The 21,567-nt window shown below is 38.9% G+C and overlaps 1 protein-coding gene across 3 annotated transcripts in view; it reads right to left on the bottom strand.

Annotated features, from left to right (window-relative positions):
* Positions 1 to 21,567, bottom strand: part of DTD1 (D-aminoacyl-tRNA deacylase 1) — a 144,228-nt gene that overhangs the window by 62,202 nt on the left and 60,459 nt on the right. For 2 of the 3 annotated variants that reach the window (XM_039874399.1, XM_039874398.1), the window contains exon 5: positions 12,011 to 12,093. The exons of the other annotated variant lie outside the window; for it this stretch is intronic. In XM_039874399.1, the coding sequence (XP_039730333.1) occupies positions 12,011 to 12,093 (83 nt within the window). The remainder of the gene's footprint in view (positions 1 to 12,010; positions 12,094 to 21,567) is intronic. 3 annotated transcript variants of the gene reach the window in all.

Raw genomic sequence — 21,567 nt, forward strand, 5'->3', positions numbered from 1 at the left:
ATAACTTTAATCCATAAGCAAACTAAAATCTCAGTTGTAGTCTGCTCGAATGAATGCTAAAAATGAAAAAAAGACTAATATGTATTCCACTCCCTTTTCCTGTCCATAACAGACCAACCCTAAAGAAAGTCTATAGCTGATTCTATGAAAATCTAGAGAGAAAACTGGTAAAAGAATTTGTAATTACTGAACTGTGTATAACCCCTGAAAATTGCACAGAACATAATACAAGAGGGAGGGGGAATAACACAGAGAAAACCATTTTTCTTCTACTAAATGTCCATGTACATATAGAAAAGGCAACTCAGCCCTCGGAGTCTCATTTCATAGGAGGATCCAGTTCCCAAATACAGACCCAAAATAGAACCCAATTCTTTCTTCTAGACAAGACTAGAACTAACAGGGCCATGGAGAGCCATTCAGCTATTACTGTCCATGCATTAAACATTAATGTGGTTACAGTATTTTTCCTAACAGAATATTAAAAATACACACAATGTTTCTAATTTCAATTACCATAACAGTCTGTAATGCTTTCTGAGGGTTCTGAATTTTCTATTTTCATTCGGTCATCCCCTCCTGGCTGCTGCTGGCTCCAACTGTAACATGTTATGCCATTCCCAGCTCCTCTCTGCCCGCCCCGTCAAGGGCCAAAGAGAATCCGACTTCTGAGTTCTCCAACACAGCGCTCTGCTGGCATTCCCTCCCAGGTACACCTGTTGTCCAATTAAACACACTACTTCCCTACAAAAGAAATCTTTGCTTAGGTAATTTCTGTGAATGCATCACAACTAAAGACCAAACACTAGAAAAGCAGACAATAAAAATAACATTTAGTTATCTACAGATGCTCCTCAACTTAAGGTAGGGTTAGATAAGTTGAAAATATTATAAATTGAAAATAAATTTAATACTGAATATCATAGCTTAGCCTAGCCTACCTTAAAATGTGTTCAGAACACTTACATTAACCCATAGCTGGGCAAATCACTGAACACAATGAATACACTGTAGAGTGTTGGTTGTTCACCCTCATGATCGCGGGCTGACCAAAAGCTATGACGCACTTGTGTTGTCCAGCATCACCAGAAAGCACCATACTGTATATTGCTAGCCCAAGAAAAGATCAAAATTCAAAAAGTATGGTTTCTACTGAATGCATATCACTTCCCCACCATCACAAAGTCGAAAAATCATTAAGTCGAACCACCATAAGTCGGGGGCCATCTGTATTATACTAAGGTAGACTGTTCCACATAGGTGACTCTCCAGATGCTTAAACGGTAATTGTTTATGATCCAAAGTGTATTTAACTATGTGTAAATTCAGGCACACCATGAGAAGGCAAGGATCTTTGGAAAAGACAACAACAATGCCAGGAAAAACAGAAGGAAGTGGGAAAAGTGGCAGACCAAATATGAGATGAACTGGCTTCATAAAAGAAGCCATAGGCATGAGTTTACAAGAGCTGAGCAGGGCTGCTGACGACAGGACATTGTGGGCATCGTTCATTCGCAGGGCCGCCAGAAGTCGGAGATGACTCAACAGCGTGTAACATACACCAAGACTATGATACTTTTCCCTAACATTATATAACAACACCTGAGAGTTACCCTGTTCTGTTTTTTCTCTCAGGGCCTCTGCACATGCTGCTCCTGCTTCCTGGAATGCTCGTCCCATCCATTTCACCTTATTAACACTCTTTAGCTCAACTCCACTTCCTCAGGGAAGCTTTCCTGACACCCCAGATGAGTCCAGGTTCCCCCGATCCACACTCTCATGACACCTAGTATTTACATATCATGGCACTTATCACAGTTTATAATTAATACTTATTTGTAGGATTATTTGGAGAACTCTGCCCCACTCCCACAAGTCTAAACAATCAGTGAGAAGTGGCCCTGTGTCAGTTCTGTTCATCTTTACATCCCCAGTGCCCACTACTGTGTGTTGTATATCAGGTAATCAATAAATATTTGATAGATGAACAAACTACTTACTGAATGAACAAACATCTTTTGAGAATCAGGGAAATATGTTCTTATACTGAGATGTAGCTTCAAAGATAGATAGCATGAGTTTTACTAACTCAAAGAAGTAAAGAGATATTCTGTTTTGCTCTCTTTGAAACCTCTGGCATTAGATTGCTCCTTGGGGAATGGCCTTTTGCCTAAAGGTAGAAATCACTAATTTAACAACCTCAGATGTAGAATGATGAGGCAGAAGTCCAAACTTCTGAAAACAAGTTTTCTCAAATTCTAGACAAGTATCGTCTTCATTACTGTCAAAAGATTATGAACCCATTATTCAAAACACTGTATTTATGTATTATGAACATAATGTACCTCCTCTTTCTTCTCTATTTCACTAAGTCTGACGTGGGCTACCAGAGTTGGGAAGTGCTTGCTCCTTTATCAGAAGATATTTCTGCAATCCACATTCCTTTTATTTCTAAAGCAGTTCAGATTTGGTGCCTTACATTCCCTTCCCTGGCCCTGGCTACCCCTCACCTTCTTCCCACCAGCATCACCACCCTCACACCCCGCATACAGGCCACACTTCCATCTGTTTCTCAAATTTAGCCAGCACTGCCCTTCTCTAGGAGCCATGCGGGGCATTTCTTCCACCTAGTGTGCCTTTCTAAGACCTCCACATGGCTCCTCCCTCCCTCAGCTCTTGGCCCAAATGGCTTACCTAAAAATGCAGCCTACCAGGAATCTCCTGTCCTTCCCCAACTTACTTTCCTCTATCGCATTCCTCACCATCTGACACACTTGTCTGTTTTTGCACTGTTTCCCCAAGCTCACACACCCCAACACACAAAATACAAGCTCCATATGTATCTTTTTTTTGTTGTTCATTGCTATATCCCAAGTGTCTAGAAAGTGCCTGGCAAAAAAGAAAATGCTGAATAAATATTTGTAGAACTAAGTGAGTCTGCATTGTGGTGGCTCAACTACTGAGGAAATCTCTTCCGCAAGACTTTCTGCTTTAATCTGGTTTATGAGTAGGCCTAAGACATGGTCCACTGAAAGGAAGAACATGGAGGAGGAAAGACAAGACATATAGCAATAAGAAAAAGAACATTTTGATTAGAATAAGAAAAAATTGGTAAAGAATAGGAACAGCAATTCAGATACACACAAAATTCAGACAGCTAGTAAATATGTTTAGAGATTCAACCTCATTTAAGAAAAGATAATGTAAATTAAAGCTAGATCACTTATTAGCTACAAAATTGACAAAGATTTTAAAAGCACACACAATATTGGCAAAAACACATTGCTGTTGGGAATGTAAACTGTAAACTTCCTGGAAGGCTAATTGGCAATATCTAATAATATATGTAAGAAAATATAACAGGAATTTCACTTTTAAAAATTTATCCTACAGAAATCAGCAAAGGTGTATACAAAAAAATAAATGTGCCACGACAAACACTACAGCATTTGCAAAAAAAAAAAAAAAAAAAAAAAAAAAAAAAAAAGAAGAAAAAGAAAAAAGAAAAAGAAAACAAATGCCCAACAATAGGAGATTGGCTTTTTAAAAAAGTTAGTATATTCATATAACAAAATACTTTGCAGTCAGTTATAATCATGATAAAGAGGAATAATTAAAATGGAGAATATGCTTATAACTTTAAGTGTTATCTCAATACAGGTAAATACAGGTAAATACAAATGTAATTTCTGTATGTTAGTATGTGTCTCAGCCTAGGTCCTCCAGGAAACAGAGCCTGCAGTAAATAGTGGAATGCTGACACTTCTCTTAGGAAGTACAGATCCACAGTGACAAGAATGAAGCTTCAGGAAAAAGAAGAAAAGACTTGGAAGCAATTCAAGGCCAAATGGCTCCCCAATGTTTTACATGGTGCTTACCAATGACATAAGTGTTTGCCCAGGAGGTGTTTGCTCTGCACGTGGGCCCTCCCCAGGCAAGCAAAAAGAAAAAGAGTTCACCCAAGTCCAGACCAAAGAAAACAAAGAGGAGAACTCATCTGCCTGGCTCTCTCCCTTCTTCTATTCCTACTGGTCAGTATTACTACCCCACACTTCCAGGCTGCATTATTTGACTCCTTTATCAGTCATTTGGGATGTCATTTCAATGTACAAGTTCTTATTTAGAATTCGGCTTTAAGAAAAGCCCCAAAAAGCACAAAGTGCTGTTTCTTAGTCCCATGAATTTGGTAACTGAGCCAGAGGTGAGCACATAGCAACAACAAAACCCAAACGCACATACAAAAGAGAAGAATTGTCACCCAAGCGTCTGAGGATGGTGCCACGGATACTGGAGCATTTGTCTCTCCCAGGATGTATGAAGATCTATCTTCTCCTTTTGGCCAACACCTCCATCCCTGCACATTCACACAGTCGCCTGTGGCCAGAGACCAATGACAGAACACACATCCCTCCTGTGGGCCCAGCTGACATCTCTTTACAAAGAGAACAAGAGATCTGGCTTTATACATGTCTGAGGAGGAAGTCCTCAATTTGGGGCTGATTCCCTCAGCTTCTGGCACTTTACTTCTTCCACATTTCTCCTCCAATAGTACACTATAAAGTGACCAACTCCTGTTTTCAACTGATCTCTGGGATGTTCTGGCCTCTCCCCTCCTTCCAGAATCCTTTTGTCAAAACCATCTGTGACTCTGTAGGGACCAGTTCTCAGGCACTGTCACTTAAAAAAGGGATCTGAGAAACTTCTAGCTTTAGCACAAACATTTAAAGATCTTGGAAGTCATTATTGGGGTGACCACTCATAAAGTATATAAAAGTCTAATCACTATGTTGTACACCTGAAACTAATATATTATATGTCAATTATAATTGAAAAATAAATTTTAAAAATTTAAGAAAAGAAAAAACTGAACAAACTGGAAACCAACAACCTTCCTTGGACCTATCAGAGAACTAAGATGGCAGGGCAAACCATCACCCCTAAATATGGAGAGAGACACAGCCAAGGTTTGTTACCTGGAGCAGAAGCCACTGGATCCATAAACTAGTAGGCACATTTCAATGGTAACGCTGATGAACTGCTGGAGACAGTATGGACTAGCATGAGAGTGAGAAACTTCTGGGGGCCACAGTATCAAAGGGGTTCCCACACTTTTGTGGGCCTTACCATCAGGAACTGAAACAGGTTTACAGATAAAGACTTCTCCATAACAAAGGCCAACTCTTGGGAAAGTGGACTTTGTAGAGTCTTATCTCAGCTTTGAATTCTTCCCACTCTAGCCCTGCCCTCTCCAGGCTCCCTGTCTAAGCTGGGGGGCGGGGGAGGGAAGAAACATAGTCAAAAGAGGTCAGAGCTTCAAGAAAATAGGTTAGGAATGCTGCAGGCAGGGAACAGGGAAGGGAGAGGGAGATGGAGGGGAGAAAATAGCCCCAAGACACAAGCTGGCTGAAGGATTAAAACTTAATGGGAAGATTATAGAATACCCCCCACCCCCAACATTCCTTACCACCACACCAACAGGCTCCAGCATAATAACAGACATTCTCTGAGGAAGAACACTTAGAGAAGCCCAAAGTCAAGAAGGAAGACAAAAATAAGGACCCTGGGGAAATCTGAAGCCTCTGGCACCTCTAGCTATAACAACTGCTACAGCCCAACTCTAAACAAATTAACATGAATCCTCATATTATGGATCTACTTACCTTACCCAAGCCCTAATCAGCATGCCTGGCCTTCAACAAAAAATTACAAGGTATACATAAAAGGGTTAATAAGATGTACAAGTCTGGGTTGCTCAAATCCTACACATGCTCAAGAAAGGCTGGTTCTCATGCCTGGGAATTGAGCCCTTGGAATCTTCTGTATGATAACAGTGTTGTATGTCCGAGGCCTTGCATCACACTGGCTGTGTGTCTGTCCAAACAGTTTATACTAACAATGTGATTTGTGGGGAACATCTGCTTTCCCTCTGGGGGGGGGCGGGGAATGGAGCTTTAGTAACTGAGATCAGTCATGCAGATAGATACTGTATGCCTACTCACCTGACCTTCAGTAAAAATCCTGTACACTCAGAACTGAGGAATCTTCCCTGGTTGGCAGCACTTTGTACATATTGTCACATCACTGCTGGAGAGATTAAGCACCTGAGGGATGCTTGGAAGCCTGCACCTGGTTTCCTCCAGATTTTACTCCCATGTGCTTTTTCCCTTTTTTGATTTTACTCTATATCCCATAATAAACGATTACCATGAGTATAACTACTTCTGAGTGCTGGGAGTCCTAGCAAATCATCAAGCCTAAAGGTGGTCGTAGAGACCCCAACACAGAAGTGAGAAGTGTCAAACGGGATTCACTGGAACAACTGTGACTCCCTAAATTATGATAAAAGCACTGTTTGGGAAAAGGACGAAGGAGCAAGAAGGACAAAGCTTTGTGATGGCTAACGAGCCATCCATGGTATAGACAGCAGCTGCACTGTGATCACTGCTGGAGGTAAGTTACCAATGAAATTTAGAAATAATGGATCTAACTCCCAAGAAGTTGGCTCACTGAATACATAAAGGATATAAAATAATGAGAAACAGGCTATACGGACAACCCCTTGGTTATTGTTAGCCATGTTAACTAAAATGAAAGTAAAGGACAGGGTTGGGACAGACCCTGGCACTGTAACGACCATGGATTTGGGGCAATCTGAGCTATGGCCACCAGTAGCCTCATGGCCACTACCAAATGAAAAAATTGTCCTGGAACAACAGACAGCACTTCTATGACCTTTTGTCACCAAGAAGGCAGTCCAGGTGACAAGAAGTGGGGGCAAAACCAAGAAAATACTGCACCTGAAACCAGGAGGTATAAAGTGAGGGAGCTATCTCATTCTGTGGGTTAATAGTGCCAGCTTCCTGAATAACGTAACTAAAATCAGTTGTAAGCATGCTCTTTGGTTATGAACACTGTAAAATGGAGGAGTATGTTTGAATTGATGCTGGACCCAGAGCTTACTACTGACAAATCACAAATGGTTTGACATGACGCAAACACACAGTGGCTTGCTCCTAAGCGGGCAGCCAGCCTAGTAGACTGGAAATAAGCCATTATTTGTTGATACCATGAAGGAGAATTATCCTGACCCTCCTTTAAATGCCCCAGATGAAGTGACTGATACGCTGCATAAGCAAGGCATTCTGGATTGGCTTTATTACAACTGGCAGGTTCATCCACTGGATGTGCCTCTCTTATTAACATCGTGAAAAATGTTGCGATCTACATAAGCCCCATGTAACCTCACTGCTGCAAAACCAAGGAAGTCTGAGACGTCATATCAGATTTGCTGTCTCAGCTTCTCCTTAAGGGTTCTCCAACACTGAAGGGACCTAAACAAATCTGTTCTGTGTGTTATAGTTTGGAGGAATTTTAAAAGCCAGAAGGCCAAGATGGCAATGAGAAGTCTGACCCTCAATCACCGGGGGTGATATTATGACTGATTAATCAGGATAAGAATTGATAAAGGAGCCAGAGTCTCTTGGCCTAACCCCTGACTAAGGACCCCAAGGCCATATGCACATGTGTGGAAAAAAATGGCCAGAGAGTTTTTCCAGGGCTCCTTGGCATGGGAGCCCAATGCTCTGTGATTCCAAAACCTGATGGTGAGGTCCTGAAAAGGGTGACAATTAGACTGGGAGGATGTAAGAATGTGATGGCTGATGAGATGAAGATAAAAGTTTGGCTGAGAACTGGAATGTTTAGACAGACTTTATGTGAACTGGCTGTGTCCCCCTTACCTAAATGTATTATTGAGATGGTTATTATGTCTGACTGGGAAACATATTCCCTACCTAGTATTGTTAATTTAAAACAACATAGAATACTTGGTAGACAAAAAGAAATTACCACCTTAATTAATGACAGGTTAGAAGTACTAACAAATGTTCTATAAAACAACCCTGAGTGGCCTGTGAAAAAGATGGATAGCTCATGGAGACTAACAGTAAATTATCAAGGTTTGAATAAAATAGTACCACCCACAATATCACCAATCCCTGAGATGGTTTTGATAGTGCAAAAAAATACAAACCACAGGAGACTGGTATTCAGTCATCGATCTCGCTTTTTCCTCAATACCTACCTCAAAAGAATTAAGTGTGGTTTGCTTTCACATGGAAAGGATCCCAATTTACATCTACTGTGTTGCCACAGAGTTATTTGTATTCACCAGCATACTGTTATAATCTGGTTAGGAAGGATTTGTACTTAATGCTGGTCCTGAGTATACTCTACATTGATATCATAATAGAAACTGAGGAGAAAACTAGAGCTGAATTAAATGCAGTGGTGACATGCATGGCTAACAGAGGCTGGCAGATAAACCCAGCAAATATTCAAGAGCCCAACCAAACAGTAAAATTCTTAGGACTAACTTGGGCAGAGGCCATCTGTGGTATTCCACAGGTAAAGTAAACTGCTGTCCTTGCGTATCCCTGGAACAAAGCAAACAGTTCAGAACCTGGTCTGATTGCTCAGATTTGGAGAATACATATCCCACATCTGGAAATATCGCTAGCTCCTAACCATAAAAGTACCCAAAATAGGACCATATTTGAATGGGAGCCTGAAAACATCATACGATGTCTGAACTGCAAAAAAATAGTGGCTCAGTCAATGGTCTGGGGCCCTAGGATCCACATTCAGATATGATTTTGCACTTATACAGCCTGGAGCTTATGGCAAAAGCCCGTGAGTACCACCAAGTAGCAATTGCTGGAATTTTGAAGCAGAAAATTTTTAGACATGGTGATATGGTATATGCCATCTGAGAGATAATTATAGGATTGCCATTGGGTATTAATGAAAACTGCCCCCCCAAATCCTCAAAAATATATTTGCAAATCGAATTCAGCAATACATTAAAAAGATCACACATCATGATCAAGTGGGATTTATTACAGGGATGCAAGATTGGTTCAATATCTGCAAATCAATTAATGTGATAAACCACGTAAACAAAATGAAGTACAAAAATCTTATGATCATATCAACAGATGTAGAAAAAATATCATTGACAAAATCCAGCATCCATTTATAATAAAAACTCTAAGCAAAATGGGAAAAGAGGGAACATATCTCAATATAATAAAAGCTATACATGACAAACCCACAGCTAACATCATACTCAACGGAGAAAAGTTAAAAGCGTTTTCCTCAAGATCAGGAAAAAGATAAGGATGTCTATTTTCACCACTTTTATTCAACATAGTATTGGAAGTCTCAGTCACAGCAATCAGACAAGAAAAAGAAATAAAAGGCATCCAAACTGGAAAAGAAGAAGTAAAACTGTCATTATTTGCGCTAACATAATACTATATACAGAGAACCTCAAAGACTCCACCAAAAAACTACCAGAACTGATAAATGAATTCAGTAAAATAGCTGGATATTAAATTAATATTCAGAAATCGATTGCATTTTATACACCAATAACAAACTACTGGAAAAGGAAATTAAGAAAACAATACCATTTACAAGTACATCAAAGAAAAATAAAATACCCAGGAATAAATTTAACCAAGGAGTTAAAAGACCTGTACTTGGAAAATTTTAAGATATTAAAGAAAGAAACTGAAGAAAATACAAATAAATGGAAGTATGTACCGTGCTCATGGATAGGAAGAATTAACATAGCTAAAATGGCCATACTACCCAAAGCAATCTATAGATTCAATGCAATCCCTATTGAAATACTAATGACATTTTTCAGATAACTACAACGAATAATTCTAAAATATTTATGGAATCATAAAAGATCCCAAATTGTCATGGCAACAGGGAGAAAGAACAAAGTTGGAGGTATCACGCTACCTAATATCAAACTATACTATAAGGCCAGAGTAATCAAAACAGCATGGTACTGGCATAAAAACAGACACATAGATCAATGGAACAGAATAGAGAGCCCAGAAATAAATCCATACTATACGGTAATTTAATCTATGACAAAGGAGGCAAGAATATACAATGAAGTATTCACTGGAATGGTGTTGGGAAAACTGCACAGATACATGCAAAACAATGAAACTGGACCACCTTCTTACACCATATATAAGAATAAACTCAAAATGGAATAGACTTAAACATAAGTCCTAAAACTATAAAACAGAAGAAAACACAGGCAGTAAACCCTTAAGAAAATATTAAGAACTGTTCTTCTTAATATTTTTTCTGACACATCTCCTCAGGCAAAGGAAACAAAAAAATAAATAAACAAATGTAACTACATCAAACTAAAAAGGTTTTGTGCAGAAAACCATGAACAAAATGAAAAGACAACCTACCGAATAGGAGAAGATATTTGCCAATGATACATCTGATGAGGGGTTAATATCCAAAATTTATAAAGAACTCATACACCTCAAAAAACAAACACTCCAATTGAAGAATGGACAGAGGATCTGAACAGACATTTCTCCAAAAAGTACACACAGATGTCCAGTAGACCTATGGAAAGATGCTCAACATCACTAATCATTAGGGAAATGCAAATTAAAACCACAATATTACCTCATACCTGTCAGAATGGCTATCATAAATAAACCAAAAATCAACAAGTGTTAGGGAGGATGCAGAGAAAAGGGAATCCTCATATACTGTTGGTGGGATTGCAAATTGGTACACCCACTCTGGAAAAGTTTGGAGGGGACTCAAAAAGTTAAAAATAGAACTACCTTATGACCCAGCAATATATTTCTGGGTATTTATCCAAAGAAATCCAAAACATTAATTCTAAAAGATAAATGTATCCCTATGTTCACTGCAGCGCTATTTACAATAGCCAGGATATGAAAGCAACCTAAGTGCCCATCGATAGACAACAGGATAAAGAAGTTGTGGTTCCTATATACAATGGAATATTACTCAGCCATTGGGGGTGGGAAAAAAAAATCTTGCCATTTGCGACAACACTGATAGACTTAAATGGTATTATGCTAAGTGAAATAAATCAGAGAGAGACAAATACTTATACAGGAATCTTACTTATACAGGAATTTAAAGAACAAAATAAATAAAAAAATAAAACAGAATCAGACTCACAGATACAGAAAACAAACTGATGATTACCAGATGAGAGGGAGGTCAGGGGTCAGGATGAAAAAGGTAATGGGATTAATAAGTACAAATTGATAGTTACAAAGTAGTCATGGGGATGTAGAGTGCAGTATAGGGAATACAGTCAATAATATTGTAATAACTATGTGTAGTGCCAGGTGGGTACTAGACTTATGGGGGGAGCACTTCATAAATTATAAAAGTCTAACCACTATGCTGTATACCTGAAACTAATATAAAATAATACTGAATGTCAACTATAATAGAAAAAGGAAAGAAAAGAAAATTGCCCCTATGGCTAAAGGAAAAAAATAATTTTGAAATCTAAAATACCCATACTATCTTGGGTCATGATGGAGAAAAACACTCCAATGGGAAGGCAGAGGCATGCCACACTAAAATAGAAATGGTATTTACAGAAATATGCTACCAGAGACATGCAAGGACTTACTCATTATATTCATGAATGGGTAGCCTGTTTTCTCCTGGGGCCAATTTTAAAACCACCTAAAGAGCTGCCAGGTCCTATTCATACATGGGCAATACTCTATGAAGACTCCCAATCGAGCTGCTTGGTTTACAGATGGTGTTTCAAGATAAATGGACAGCATTCGGTTTAGAAGGCTACCACACTACAACCAATTGATGGAAAAACTCTGATTAAAGAAGGTTAAGAATAAATCGGCTCAGTGGCTTAAACTGCATACTGTTTTCATTACAATGATGGAAGAATTAGACAACAACAAGAGTGCTGAAGTTTGGGCGTATACAGACTCAAGGGCAGTAGTCAATGACTGTCATGTATTCAGGCCGATGGGCAATGGAAGACCGGCACAGACCTATGGAAGCCACAATAGAAATTTAATTCCCATAAAAAGAACCCTCTTCTGGGATCAGAAGGTGACTGAAACCAACAGATGGATACCCTGGTGTACTCACGTGGGATAGCTACCTGGCTCCATGATACCAATGGACACAGGGGAGGTACAGCCATACAGAAATGGGCTGATTGTCAATATATTCTTCTTGCATCCTCTGAAACACAAAATGTGAACAAAGACTATCCTGTCTATCAACAAGAAAGAGACTGCAGACAGCTATGGGGCAGATTCCCCAGGTGAAGGTCCTGCATGCAGCTGGCAAAAAGAAATGACTGCTGTCTGTAGATCCAGGAGGCTATTAAACAAATATTTGCTCTGGACTGGGCTTTGCATTCTGGGTAGTAGATGTTAATACTCAAAACACTATTGAAGGACTGAAACAAAAGATATTGTACCCATTTGGACCACCAGGTTACATTTCTTCTAACCAAAGTACATACTTTACAGTACAGTGTCCAACAATCAGCAAAGAAATAACACATAAATGGACACATATCATATCACATATCACTCTCAAAGTAGTAATCTGATGAAGAATTGAAATATGCAATGGAAACAACTGTTATCTAAAACAGGAGCAGATAAACACGTCTTCAGGAATGTGTGCTCACTCTCTAAGTAGATTGATTATACTTCTTTATAAAACTTTCCATGATTGCCCGAGAGCTTCCAATATGCATTTTAAACTAAGTCCACCTTCAAATAGCACTATAGTATTAACACCTACAGTGCATGTCTCATTTAACAGTGTTCCCAATTCCTCCCTCCCATCCCTGTGACATTGCTGTCATTTACTTTACTTCTCCATATGCTATCATCACTTAGCATATCATTACTATTATTGGTTTAAACAGTTAACTTTTGGATCAATTAAAAAGAAAAAATTTTTAATATATTTCACCTTAATTTATTCCTTCTCTTATACGCTTCCTTTCTTTATGGAGATGTAAGGCTCTGACTTATATCATTTTCCTCTGCCTAAAGAGTTTCTTTTAACTTTTCTTGCAAGACAGATCTGCTGGCAATAAATTCTGTTTTTGTTTGTCTGAGAAAGTCTTTATTTCTCTTTTACTTTTGAAGGGTAACTTCAGTGACTAGAATTCTAAATTGGTGGGTTTTTCTATCAACACCTGAAATATTTTCTACTCTCTCCTTGCTTGCATGGTTTCTTGACAAGAAACCTGCTCTAATTCCTATCCTGTTCCTCTCAAACAATGTTTCATTGCCATATTGAAAACCTTCTAGTAAAACACTTTCCTCCAAAAACAGACACCCTTTATGGATTCCATAAAATTTCCGAAGAAGTAAACCTGAACGATATATGCAATCCAAGGAAATTAGCATGGCTCAAATAGATGACATCTTATCATTGAAATATCTGTGAAGGGCTTCTTGATATTTATTTGTAATGTTTAAAATAATTCCATACTTTACAAGCAAACCAGACTGTAAATAAATCTGACTTCTAATAAGGTGTCCCAAATTGACAGGCAGCTCAGCATGCCCAGCTGGTGTCTGACCTAAAGATAATAAACTCCCATCCTTCCATGCAGGAGGCTCCTGCATGAGGGAACATCCACTTCTGACATTCATTGTGTTATAACATGGCTTGATGCCAAGGTGTGGATAACGAAGCCCCTGGCATCACTGCCTCTGGAGTATGGGTCCAGATTAGAATCCAGGCTGCCCATCCTGACATGTCAGTTCCTGCCAGGCCATGTGGCCAAGGTCTCAGTGTCTCTGCCAAAAGGGAGATAGCAAAGCAACCATTCAGCTCTCTTTCACAAGGTGACCTTGAGCAAGTGGAGAGCCCATATTTTAGGTGGTCAAAGTACAAAGTAAATCTAGTTCAGAATGGATGATGGATTAAACTTTGGCAATCTCAACATTTTACATGGTTCCCTGAATTATTGAGGTTATATATATCATAAGGACCATTTTCTAAACTATAAAAGTCTCTCAGTTGGTTCCTTATTCCTAAAGCCACCAGGCTTCTGTTTTGAATGTGTATCAATAGTTTATTGGGCTCATAAAAGTTTTTAACCAGTCCTTCCATAAAATTGACAAATAACCAGCTGTAAGAAGTAGCATTCTCTACTCTTTATCCTAGTGTTTTTTTTTTTAAGGCCTGGGGAGTGATTAGTAGTTAAGTGGTCCTGAGTACTGAGCCATACACCCTATAAGTCTAGAAGATACAGCATCTGCTTGAGCACTGGGGTTTTAGCAAGTTAACGGAACAAGTTGTAGGAATGTTTTGTGCCTGCTTGTTAATGCATGTCCCTTTAATAAATCCTGTACAGCAGAGCAAGGTCTGACACCTGTTCCAGCACATCTGGCAGGGAGCTAATGGGGGTAATAACTAACCCTCACCCACCTCAAACATTCCGGTGGTGATTATTGCCTACCAAAAAGAATCTAAGAGTGGTCACAGCCAGGTTGATTAGGTCACTTCTCAACAGTGGTTTATCCATTTTTCTTCCTGTCAATCAGACAGGTCAGCATTATATATAAATCAGACCAGAGGGCAATTGTTTAAAATGTCATTTTTAATATCTGTTCTTCAAAAAAGTACCTCAAGTTCCAGATCCTTAGAAAATTAAAGACAGCAGTGGCAAATTATAATGACTACACAGTTGGGATGTGTTTATATAGATCATCAGACTATAATCAGGAGAGAACAAGGTTAGAGTGATTCACTTTCATGTGCTTTATAACAGAATCTGCTCTACCCTGTGAATATAGAAACACCTGATGCTTTCTGGTGACTGCCCAACAGCACTAACCACAAGTATCATCTCCATAGAAACTGTTGTCAGGCCAACAGGCCTTTTCAGATGCAATCAAAGAAATATAAATCAAGAAATGCTTTCACAACTCAAAGTATGGTCTCAGGAAAACCAGAGATAAGGCCCTGGCTCACTCGGGAACTTGGAGAAGGATGTGGCTCATTATAGGTGTAGTTCTGATAGTAAATTCAAAGAGTACCCATGATACAAAGGCTGGGGTCTCGCCAGCTTTTCCTCCCTCTCCTCATAAGCCATCCTATCGAAGCTAAGTCCAAACTTGGAGAAAAGAGCTGTCCTAGAAAGCCAAGGGAAAAGACAACGAGGAGAAGCCTGTGCCTGGGAGAGTCTACTAATTCTAACTCCAAAATATACTGAAAAGAAATGAAATCAATTCTCTCTGGGAACGTAGGTTGAGCAGAGGAGAAATGGGGTGATGCGGGTCGGGGGGCTGGGGTGATGCAAGCGGCAGGACAGGGACAGGCTCATGTGGAGGTAGAGACAGAAAATGAATGAGACTAAAAAGGTAAAATATTATCTTCCTGGAGGGTATACAGTTCATCTAGACAACTTCAACAACAACTTAACATCAATCATTTAGATAATATGCATTTTAAATTCTAAAAGTTTATTTCTGACATACTCTCAGGCTCTTCTTTAAGAACAGAGTATAGTTACAATATGGTCTGACCTATAATCAAGTTTTAAAATATAACTTCTTTGAAGTGTATTATAATGAGTTTGCAGAAAATGGCAAGTGTCAGAACTCAAGAGATACACCTCCAGTGAGGTGTGGGGGAAAGTAAGCAATGGGTTAACCTAGAAAGACACAAGTTCCAAAAAAGAACAAGTTCCAGCCAGTAAAGCTGAATTACCAGTGGAGGTGTTAACAGCCCATCCCTCACCTAGAAACCTCTTAGAGTCAGCTCTATTTCCTACCATCAAGTGACCCAGCTCGCACCCACTGAGAGGTGGCTCCATGTCTTCTCAAGATCCCTGTCAGCTTCCTTCTCTCCTTTGTCCCATCGGGCTCTCCTGGAATTTAGAGTGCCTTTTGGTTTCAAATTCTTTCCTGATGTTCTTTTATATTTCAAGCCATAAGGCTCTCATGTCATCCCAAAAATCTCAGGAAAGCCAGCATTTATCATTTATTCCACAAGAGACCAGAGCATCAAGAAATGCAGTGTTATAGCAGCAAGCCCTTCTCTTTCCTCTCACGAAGCACATTCTAAGAAGATCACACTCGTGTGTCTAATAAGGAGAATGGAGGTTTAATTTTTTAAAAGGAGCAACTCCATTTCTCAAATTACTGCTTAAGACTTTGCAGGAGAAAGATGCTCCTGAATTTTGCCTTTGTTTATAGACGTATTTGGATGAGTTTGGTAAAGTCAAGGAAATAGAGGAAAAAAAGGAGGAGTTTGGGGGTTGGATCTCATGTGACTCAGCTTCCTGCATCCCATCAATAAAATCAATGCAGGTCTCCTTTGAGACATAGGGAGAATTTAACGAAACTGCATATGTGGACTGGGAAAAACAGATTCAAGCCCAAAAGAATTATGTGTAAAGTAAATAGACTGAGTAAGAATCTAAAGTTACCAAATAGGCCTAGATGATTAAAGATAATGGCGCCATTTTCACTATTCAAAGGCCTTTTAAATTTACTTTCAAGTTTTTAATTTTATTAATTTTATTGGTGTGACATTGGTTCATAAAATTATATAGGTTTCAAGACATTGTATTTTCTCTCCTTGGATTTCTCTGGTAATTATTAATAAAGATATTTTTGGTAAAACAAACAAAAAACAGTATTTGTGGAAGGTTCTGAACACTTTGAAAAGTAAAATGTGTTCACTAAGCAGTATTTGCTAACCACCTAAGGCACCAGGCAGGGCAAAACTCTGGCCACAGGTGACATCAGAGCACTGAGAGGACATCTGAAGCATTTAAGCCGGTTTCAACCACCTTCTCCCATGCCCTGTGTCCAGCATTTTTAAAAGACAGAAAACAGCTCCAAGGAGAAAAATTTTTTAAAATAGTAAAATAAACTAGGAACAACTCTTCATTGAAATAATCAGAGCTGCACATGGATTCTTCAGGAACTGGTCAAAAGTCAGGCTCCAGTTCATACACACAAAAAATGCAACATGTTATCATCCCCGCAATGGAAAAAGTTGCATGTGTTTTCTTTAGGTTTATAGAAACAGCATACTGAAACCTCAAACACTTTAAATGCACATGGACTGTTAAAGATTATAAAGCTCTTGAATCCAGGCAGAGAAAACGAAAACCCCAAATGAGAAAATATTTACTTGCTCATAAAGTTCACATGTAAGAGAAATTTTTAAACTGTACATTATTTATGATGGTGATTAATTACTATTATCTGAATAAAATAATGTCTATGAAATGCCAGTTTCTTTTCCTTTTTTGGAGAGGAGAGGGGCAGTTAATAATAAAACAAGAGTGATGTCTGGCAAGTAGGAACTAAGAGTAAGCAGTTCTCTTCTTCTTCCCATTCCTGCCCTTTTGGGGCCTGAGATGGAATTACGAAAGGGCCAGGCTCACAAGTGCCTGTCCCATACATGCAAGCATCAGACACCAGGCAAGGTTACAAGGATCTGTCAATCACTGAACCCTAAGTTAACCAGTGCAGAAGTGGAGGACAGATATGACCAAAATGCCATCCTAATAACCAGCAGCAGTCAGCAAAGGATGTGGCCACCTTTATCTCTAAAGTGACCACGCTAAGGACGAACACCCCAGTGCTTCTGTTCTTAGTTATCTAGTGCTGTGTAGCAAATTACCCCCAAACGTAGAGGCTCAACACAACAATAAACATTTTTCACAAAGTTTCTGTTGGTCAGGAATTTAGACCATTTATCTGGATGGTTCTGGCCAGGAGTCTTTCATGAGGTTACAATCATTGTGTTGACAGTACAGGTGGGAGGGCCTGCTTCCTACATGGTCCTCAAGAGGCTGGCAGGCTGGTGCTAGCTGTTGGCAGGAGGCTTCCATTTCTTGCCATGTGGAGCTGCCACAAAGCTGCTCAAATGTCCTTACAACATGACAACTAGTTTCCCCCAGAGACCTACCCTCTGAAATAACATGCTATCATTTCTGCAGTATCCTGTTGGTTACACAGGTCAGCCTTATTCATTATTACTACACAAAGTCACAGGTATCAGGAGGTGGAACTCACTGGGGATTGTCACACCATCACCAACATACCTTCCGATTGGTAAAATCCATCCTGTTGTCTCACCATTAGCTTACTGAGTATGGGTACTTATGTAATGAATTATATTCTAGGAAGCTTACAGAGGTGGCTGCCTAGATATAACAGAGAAAAGCTTCATTCTTGCTGAGTGCGTGGTGGAAGCATTTTATTTAAACATTGTTCTTTTAAAATCAGTGATAACACTTAATCTTGTTTTTAAAAAGAAGAAAATAAATCACCTTTAATTCTACCCTCCATAGTACCAAAATGCTTTTAGTCTTTTTTCTACGTAGTACTTTTTCCTGCGCCTGCGTATAGCAGCTACATCCCTCTGTAACTATGTATATATTTATAAAATGGGGTCATACTATACTGTTTTATAACCTTATTTTTCCACTTACGATACCATGGACATTTTTGCATATCATCAAATAATCTTTTCTAACCTGTTTTTTTTTTTTTTGAGTTTATTGGGGTAACACTGGTTAATACATTATATAATTTTCGAGTGTACATTATAATTTGACATCTGTATATTCTATTGCGATTACCACCCAGAGTCCAGTCTCCCTTCAGCTACCATATACTTGATCCCCTTACCCACCTCACGCATTCCCCTAAACCCCTATTTGACCCCCTTATTCTGCCCACTCTTCCCTCCCTCCTCCCCCACCCCCTATCCTCTGGTAACCACTAGTCCATTGTCCATGTCCCTGAGTCTGTTTGTCCTGTTCATTTGTTGCTTTTAGGTTTATAGCCCACATATAAGTGATGTAATGTGATTTATAACTTTTTCTGACTGGCTTATTTCGCTTAGCATGATTATCCCAAAGTCCATCCAGGTTGTCACAAATGGCAGCACTTCATCTCTTCTTATGGCTGAGTATATATTCCATTGTATATATGTGTATGACAGCTTCTTGAGCCAATCATCTATCGTAGGACACTTCAGTTGCTTCCATGTCCTGGCCACTGTGAATAGTGCTGCTATGAACATCGGTGTGCAAATATCTTTACAGATATAGGTTTTCAAGTCTTTGGGGTAAATACCCAGTAGAGGGATTGCTGGATCATATGGAAGATCAATTCTTAGTGTTTTGAGGAACCTCCATACTGTTTTCCATAGAGGCTGTACCAATTTGCAGTCCCACCAGCAGTGTATGAGGGTTCCTTTTTCTCCACATCCTCTCCAATATTTGTTATTACTTGTTCTGTTGATTATAGCTATTCTAATAGTGTGAGATAGTATCTCATTGTTCTAACTTCAGTTTTAATGGAAAAGACATATCATAGTTGATTTAGCTATTCACTATTATCAAACAGTTAAGTTACATCCTAGCTTTTCCTCTTAGGAGCAGTGCTGGGGTGAAGTGTATTGTGCCCTAAATCTTGCTCTGTAGGACAACCCACATGAGCCATGCAGAATTCACTTTGCAGGTGCTGGAGGTCTTCAGCGGCATGGCTGCAAGTGGAGGCCAGGAGGTCTGTGCACAGGCTCTGCCTAGAGCTCCACTGGGAGCACAGGCAGAACGAATTTCTGACACCAATGTCTAAGTCTCCTCTAATGTCACTTGGAAGGCCAGCTAACTTCCAATACTTCTTGGTGAACACTCTAACTAGGGCAGCTGAAGAGGAGCCCCCACTCTCTCAGAGGAGACAGCATCTGGCCTTGTCAACAAAGAGCATTCTGAAGCAATCAGGGGGTCGGTCACAAAATCGCACATGTGGCCTCAAATTGTAGGCAAATCCATAGAACAATCTTTCACAAAGTAACACTTGAAATTTTGTATGCTGCCCAACAATTCCACTGATGCACTTTTATGCTCATTTGAATTTCTGATATTTGCCACTTAAGGTCCTTACCAAGTAAACTTATTTTTAACTCTCAATGTTATGACCATATTTTAAGTGACTCGGGTTAACTGCCCTCCCTTTGTAACTACTACAAGCAGTCTGTAATTTAAACACCATTTTTTCCATTCCCCACCCTATCCCTTCCTTTTTTGTTTAATCATAAACATTTTGGTAATGAGGGTTGTCAGTTATTTTAAGCACTGCAAAAAACTATTGGATATCAAGACAACTCCAGCTTCCACATCAATAAAATTATTACTCAGAATATTTCAATTGCAACAATTTCCACGTATATTTATAACATCAAATCAAGTTAGTAAACTGGGGGAAAAAATCATCAAAGTAGGAGAGCAGTACTTCTGATATAAATCTAATGGGAAAAAAGGAAATTTATAAATGCAAATACAGGAAAAACTATAAACCTGAGAAATTTAATTTGGTAATTTAAGAAGAAAAATTAGGCATCTTCTTCCCTCTATTACTAATATTTTTGCAAAGGTGATTCTGAAACAGTTGGTATCAGAATAGGATATAACAAAAATTTTAAATTATGAATTATAAACATAAAAATACCTCAATGTAGGATACATTTTTTTATGGAGAAAAAATAATAAGATAAATGTTGCCAGAGTGGTTTAGCAGGACACCTGGCTGGAAAATACTCTACTCCCACTCAGCTATCAAGTTCTGTAATCACTGCTAGAAAGAATTCTGTGCTTGCTTCCCCAGGAATAAACTAAAAATACTATTTCTCCTATCCTGTAAAAGTGAGACTTTTAGATGAGACATAGTTTAAAGTGTTAAATCTCTTTTGAAGATGATGAGTCACTGTATCTCAAAGACATTGCACTTTTATTTTTCTGATCAACTTGTCCTATAAAGGTCAAGAATCATAAACTTGACAATAATTTTCATCACTCTAGACCTTTCCCTTTATTATATGAGTAGGAATCTGCTAAGAATTGAGTCCCTCCCACTCCCTAATCCATAACATGTAAAAATGAATAACAATCACAAAAGAAAATATATTCATAGGCGTGGTCTGCCATGTACTTTGATTTGTAGCATTTTTCACACCAGAAAATGTTTAACATTTTATTCACTGTGAGGTGTTTAGGTGGGTAAAAAATACAAATTGATTTCAAATGGTTTAAGATATCACATAAAAATGAAAAGTTACACAATCCAAGAAAACCTCAGAATTTTAACTTAGGACTTGAATGGACAGATCAAACAGCTTGGCTACCAATTAATACTAACACATAACAATAACACCATGGGAACTAGGTGGAACTCCATCGATGTGCTACTCCCTATGTACGAATGACATCTGGTCATTTGTAAACTCTTTTAGTAATTAGTTAGGCAGTTACTGAGTGCTTTTTATGCACTAAACAAGCATCATGCTTAGTGACTGTAATGGCAACAAGATTAAAGCAGAACCCAGACGGATGACAGAACAGGTTTACTTTTTGCCTTGAAAACAAGAGATTTCCATATCTAGGAATCCTGATTATGAGTTCAGCTGCAGCTGTCTGGCTTACTATAACAGACATTTTCTGTGCAATAATAATGGTACAGCCCCAAACCAGCTAATGAATCAATTAACCAGAAGGAAATCTGCTAGACCACAGGATTCATCATGACCATTTCCACTGATGATGTTACACTGACTTAGGTGTTTGCATCAGGTTTAAACAATGGAGTTCCCCATCCGCATTTTTTTTTTAAAGCAAGGATTTAAATAGTATAAAAGAGTAAAGAACTCTTAAAA

The sequence above is a fragment of the Pteropus medius genome, unplaced genomic scaffold (assembly GCF_902729225.1).
Source record: "Pteropus medius unplaced genomic scaffold, Ma_sr-lr_union100, whole genome shotgun sequence".
Taxonomy (NCBI): Eukaryota; Metazoa; Chordata; class Mammalia; order Chiroptera; family Pteropodidae; genus Pteropus; species Pteropus medius.